The 6,000-nt window shown below is 35.0% G+C and overlaps 1 protein-coding gene across 3 annotated transcripts in view; it reads left to right on the forward strand.

The window, feature by feature from the left end:
• The window catches only part of LOC100261145 (methylmalonate-semialdehyde dehydrogenase [acylating], mitochondrial), a 58,085-nt gene extending 54,645 nt beyond the window's left edge, over nt 1-3,440 (forward strand). For 2 of the 3 annotated variants that reach the window (XM_019219073.2, XM_019219071.2), the window contains 6 exons: nt 2,007-2,084; nt 2,203-2,238; nt 2,349-2,392; nt 2,492-2,570; nt 2,661-2,751; nt 2,876-3,440. In XM_019219073.2, coding sequence (XP_019074618.1) covers nt 2,007-2,084; nt 2,203-2,238; nt 2,349-2,392; nt 2,492-2,570; nt 2,661-2,751; nt 2,876-2,988 — 441 coding nt within the window. In that variant the 3' untranslated portion in view covers nt 2,989-3,440. The remainder of the gene's footprint in view (nt 1-2,006; nt 2,085-2,202; nt 2,239-2,348; nt 2,393-2,491; nt 2,571-2,660; nt 2,752-2,875) is intronic. The other variant, XM_059735996.1, reaches the window with a different exon arrangement.
• The last annotated feature ends 2,560 nt before the right edge of the window (nt 3,441-6,000 follow it).

Genomic DNA, 6,000 nt, shown 5'->3' on the forward strand with positions numbered 1-6,000 from the left:
AATGATGCATAGATTGTGGATCTTGAAAGACTAATGACCTTACTTTCCAATGTTCATTTATCTCCTTTTGTTCTAGATGCGAAAGCTTGGGTTCCGTCCTCTTCAGGAGCTTTCTCAGTAAACTCATTTTTTTCAACTTTATCCAATTTCTCAGATTTTGCTCCTTTCTATCTTGTTAATTTTTTGTGAAAGTCAAAAGTCCCTTCTAAAGTCCGGGCCTTTGCATGGTTAGTAGCACATAAGAAGGTAAATATCAATGACATGCTATAATTGAGGAGGCCTTTCAAAGCCCTTAGCCCTGATTGGTGCATCCTTTGTAGGAGTAGTGAGATGATTGATCATCTCTTCTTATATTGTCTGATTACTTTGGGATTGTGGCATAGGATTTTTTCACAGGCTAGGATGGATTGGGTTCAACCAGGTAGTATTTACGATATGATGGTGATTTCCTTCAAGTGTTTTGGGATTCTATCAAAGGCAAGACTGTACGGAGGATAGCATGTCTCTCTTTGTTTTAAGATTGCATGGAGAGAAAGGAATGCTAAGATTTTCGAGGATACTTGGAGGATGCCAGAGTTGATGTGGGATTCGCTTCAGTTCTGATTCTTTTTAGGCTTACTATACAGACATTTTTAAACCTTATCCTTCGAGTATAATTCAACTTAGCTAGATATCGATTTGTACACCCTAGGGTTAGGTCTGCAAGGTCTAGGTTTGTTATACATGTATAGGTCTTTTGTCCTTTTTGTATAACCCTCCTTGTTTAATGGAGGTTTACTCACTTCTTTTGGTCAAGTATGTACATCATGGGGAAGACTTCCCATCCTTCTCATGTTTTTCTCTTTTAATACAATTGTTTGTTTCTAATAAAAAAATAAAAATAGAAAAAGCCTTTAAAAGTTGGCACCTGGACCCTTCACTTCTACTGTCTGTGTCCTTGCCCATGGCATGGCGTTTTAACTCCAGCATGCTGAAACCATGCTTACTTTCTCTGCAGAGAAACATGATTGCTTTGAGGTCTAGCTCAAGTGGTAAGGGGTTCGGATGGGGTTGTTGGGAGGTTCCTGGTTCAAGTCCCAGGGAGGGGAAAAAAACAAAGAAGAAAAAAAAAGGTTTACCTAATAAAAAAAACATGGAGACACACGGCCAACATAAAGTCACATCTTTTAATTTTTTTGCAAAAAAAAGTCACTCACAATGGTTAAAGTTAGTCTTTCCAGATTTTTTCTCTTTTTTCTTTTTATTCTTTTTTTTTTTGTATTTGTAGTTCAATGTGTTTGTGTTATTTATGGGTATAAGAATTTATCCTTCACTAGCTTCTCTTGTGAAGCTTTTATGGCTTCCTATTTGATAAGTAATAATTATATGTCCATGAAAATGTAGCTGAGCCGCTGTTTCATGATGTGATCTGATGAATGCAACATTTAGACATGTCTCGTGCCCAACAAATGTGGCTGAGTCCATTTGATATGTACATTTTTCTTCTTCTTCTTCTTTGTTTTTACATTCCGGGATGGGACTTTCTCTTTTTTGTCATCCTTTTTTATTCTTTTCAGAGGGGGAGGGGTTGGGTTGTGGGGGGTTGAGGTTGAGTGGTGGAGGCTTAATAGTCCTAATTTTGTATAATTCATCTGATGTTGGGAAATTTGGCCCTTGAATGGGACTTACTTAGACCACTGTCTTAGTGATATACAGAGCCTGAATCATGGGCAACTGGTGGAGATAAAGTCGGAGGAATTTAGCACCCATTGGCTGGAATGTTCAACACACACACATGGATGTATGCATGTATATGTACATGTGTGTATATATTATCTATGGTACAGTATTATCCACTGGACTTCCTTGGAGAAACATCACCCTTGAGTTTATGTTCCTGTAAATTAGTTTTGTGGTGATCTTATGATTAGATTGAGAAGGGTTGAGGAAACCTTGTCCATTGCATTTCTGTTTCTGAATTTTATGAAGGATCCAAGTTGGTCTTATTAATTTATTGACAACTATAGGTTCCTGGATATGAGCATGGCAACTTTATTGGTCCTACCATCTTATCTGATGTGACAGCCAACATGTTGTGTTACAAGGTACCTCATTTCATTTTCTCTGAAAGGGACCTCAGAAAACTATTATCCCCACAGAAGAAATGACTGGAGCTTAGATCCTGTCATAAACTTGACCTTGCTCTTCTTTTGGTTTGTGCAGGAGGAAATATTTGGTCCAGTTCTTCTCTGCATGCAGGTTTGTTGAGCATTCCCGCTCCTGTTATTTATTTATTATTATCTTTTTAATCAAGTTGTCTATGAGATGTAGTAGTCACACATACTTCTCTTTTTGCAACTTTCTTTCAGGCTGACAACTTACAAGAAGCCATAAGCATTGTCAATAAAAACAAGTACATCATCAATTTAACTTCTCTTGATCACCTTAAATAGTCTATAATCACTTGACGTATTGCATTCTGTTTTTTATTCGAGTTATACTCCTAATGCAGATATGGCATTGGGGCTTCTATATTCACCACATCTGGTGTAGCTGCGAGGAAATTTCAGACTGAGATTGAAGCTGGGGAGGTGAGGCAATCCTTTTCAGCATGTCTGATGACTGGTCTTGAAAACTTAATCTTATGGCCGCGAGAAACTGATGAACCAGTTTTGACTCAGGTGGGCATAAATGTGCCAGTTCCAGACCCACTGCCGTTTTTCTCATTTACTGGCTCCAAGGCATCTTTTGCTGGGGATCTCAATTTCTTTGGTAACATATATTTGTCCATGCTCTCGTTCGATAATTCCGTCTGTTCTAAAAGCAAATTTACACAAAATGGGCTACATTGGGTAAATTTCTGAAGTGATGAGCAGAAGAATTCCCTGAATTGCAGGAAAGGCTGGAGTTCATTTTTACACCCAAATCAAAACAGTGACGCAACAATGGAAAGATTTACCTAGTGACAGTGGAGTATCCCTGATAATGCCAACTTGTGAGGGGTCATAAAGGCAGAAGACAACTTGTCATTTCTTATTCGGAACTCAGCCAAACCAAGTAAATCCCTTCACTGGCTATGAGGTCGTCTTCTCTTCACATTTCACTGTTTATACCCTCCTTTTTTATTTATATATATAAATTTTTTTCCTTTTCTTCTCTCTGTGGCCTAGAGGGAAATTTTGTTCTTCCCTTCTTCCTTTTCTTTTTCTTCTCTCTCTTTTGGGTTGGATGGGGTGGACAGTTGGACGTCTTCAGTACTTGACGGTTGTAGCCAAAATAGATGAGGAACTAATGACTGGGCTTGATTTAATGGATCTGTTCTGCTTAGAAAGAGGAATCTTAATTATGTAAAATTTTCTTTGCCTGGAAAATGTTTCAGGGCTTCAACTAGTTCATCCAGTTAAATATTGAATGAACCACTAGAATAAATTTGGGTATGCAGTTCTTTACCCTTTTTGTCATGTAGGTGTTTTCCAATTCATATTTGTATGATTTTTTTTTATTTTTTTTTGTTGGTTAATTGATTTTTTTTTTTAGTCAGGACATGGGGCTCAGGGGAGTTGTATTGCTTGAGAACTATTACTTGACTTGGATTCCATCTTTTAAAGTAGAAACTAAAGAAGCTATTTATTAGCAGAACCTGATCCGATGTAATAATTATCATACCAACTTCCTTTTCTATGTGGAGTAGAGTATTGTGTCAAGTTTTTGGACTGTCGTGAGAGGTTGACCTGGAAATTATGATCTTAAGAAGTTACTCTTATTAAGGATAAAATGCAGTGGATTTTGGGTTTATTTCATATTGCAAATATTCAATGCCTGAATTTTCTCTATTTTGTCTGATTTTACCGCCATCTAATTTAGGCAACGGGGCATGGGGGTATTAACGTTTTAAAATCCTAGATAAATTAAGTTTGAATATTAAGATCCTTGAAAGAAAGGACAGCCACCATTAGGTGAGCAAAGTGGATGTCCACTCTTAAGGGTGCGAAACTACCAATTGATGAAGATTAGATATTGGTTGTTGAATATCGAAGACATAATCATATTGGAGCACAATATTTTAAAAGGTATTTTTTGGCTCGATGTTTAAATCAAGAAGAAATGAATATCTTAGTTGAAAAAAAAGATATTGAATAATTTGAAGCAAAGAGATGAGCTCAATTGTAGCATCTTGAGGATCATATACAATGCAAATGCAACAATTGATGCATAATTTAACGAAGTTTTAATGGAACATGTTTTGTTTCATTAAATGATGTATATTAATTCATGTGAACTTTTGAAGTACAAGACATAAAATATTCAATTTGAAATTTAATTTCATATGAATATGAAGTGAAGTTACAAAATATAGATTCATATCAAAGAAGCATATTTAATCAATTTTTTTAAATATATTTGTATTGATTTTATATTGCTAGACTTGAATTTTTTGTATGTTGATGGTGAGTCCAATCATGGATTTGTTCATTGTCTTTTTATTTTTACATTGTAAAAGATCCCAAAATGTGTTATTAGTAATTAACAATTTTTTTGCTTATTTTAGTAGTTATGACTCGTCTTTGTTACTTACATGATAAGTTATTTTTGCATGATTGGTTATTTCTATAACAAATGATTTTTTAAAAAAAAAATTATTATGAGTAAAAAATACATCTAGATTTTTCATGTTTAAAAAATATCAACCATTGAACTTTACACCTATTACATGCTAATTGGTTAATTATCACATTAAATATTTGAGTGATAAATTTTATTTATTTTAAGTTTAATTTTATCTCTCTCTCTCTCTCTCTCTCTCTCTCTCTCTCTCTCTCTCTCTCTCTCTCTCTCTCTCTCTCTCTCTCTCTATATATATATATATATATATATAGATAGATAGATAGATAGATAGATATTAAATTTTATGTATTGGGAATTTCAAATTGCTTTATTCCCTAGCCTTGAATCACATAGGATGCATGCATTCTATCCTAGACTTCTCTAGATCTAACACCATGGAGTATTATGGCTTCAAAAACCATTTTTAGGTATAGATCTAAATTGAAAAAGCTTCATATATGTGATTTGAATGTTCTCATATTGATTTCCATTTGATGAAGACTCTAAAATTACGGTGATCATTATAGAGCTCATTTATCTAGCGATTTTCCACTTGATCCCTCCCTCCATGGGTCTTGTTAAGAGAAAATGGTGGACTTCTCTTTCTCTCATGATGGTGGCTAGGGTTCCTCTCTTCAAAATTTCACAAAAACTAAATTGCAAGACTGAAGCCCTAACCCTTAAGGGGATTTATATAGGCTTCTCTATGGGATTAAATGACTTGAACTCAAATTGGGCTTAGGTCACCTAATTCAACCCACTCGGGTTCTAATTAATTAATTAGTCCTAATTCAAGCAGCATGTCAAATTCCATTAGAGGAATTATTATGGCACAGATTTTATGATCACAAGTCCTTTAGTTCACTTAATGAGACACGTTGTCTCAATACCATGAGGTATTATGGTGTTTCTATTAAGAATACTTGTTGCTACTATCTTTCATCAAAAGTGACCTAATTTGTAGGGAATATATAACCACTTTAGGATCTCACCTATAAGTCAAAACCTACTATTGATTTTCACACAGACTCAATATCATCTCAAGGTTAACAGTCCATACAACCTAGTAGCTTAGTGAATCATGACAACCCGATAGCCTTACGTCATGATTCACCATAAGTCTTGTCCAATGTGTAACCATACACACTACTGCACTCACAATGGGAAACTCATCCCAATGGTCAAGACAAGTCATTCATCTAATTAGGAGGTAGTATTCTATAGTCTCTACCAAATTGCTCAAATCTATGAACTGACTGTAAACAACTTATCATCTAGCAAGGAACCCATGACTTGTATCATTTATACAACTCCTAATACACCTAAGTCATGTACAATATAAGAAATATAGGCTTAATGATCAAATTGATATCAATACATAAAAGAGATAGTAAAGGGATAGAAAAGTCTAACTTA

The sequence above is a fragment of the Vitis vinifera genome, chromosome 3 (assembly GCF_030704535.1).
Source record: "Vitis vinifera cultivar Pinot Noir 40024 chromosome 3, ASM3070453v1".
In the NCBI taxonomy this organism is placed as follows: domain Eukaryota; kingdom Viridiplantae; phylum Streptophyta; class Magnoliopsida; order Vitales; family Vitaceae; genus Vitis; species Vitis vinifera.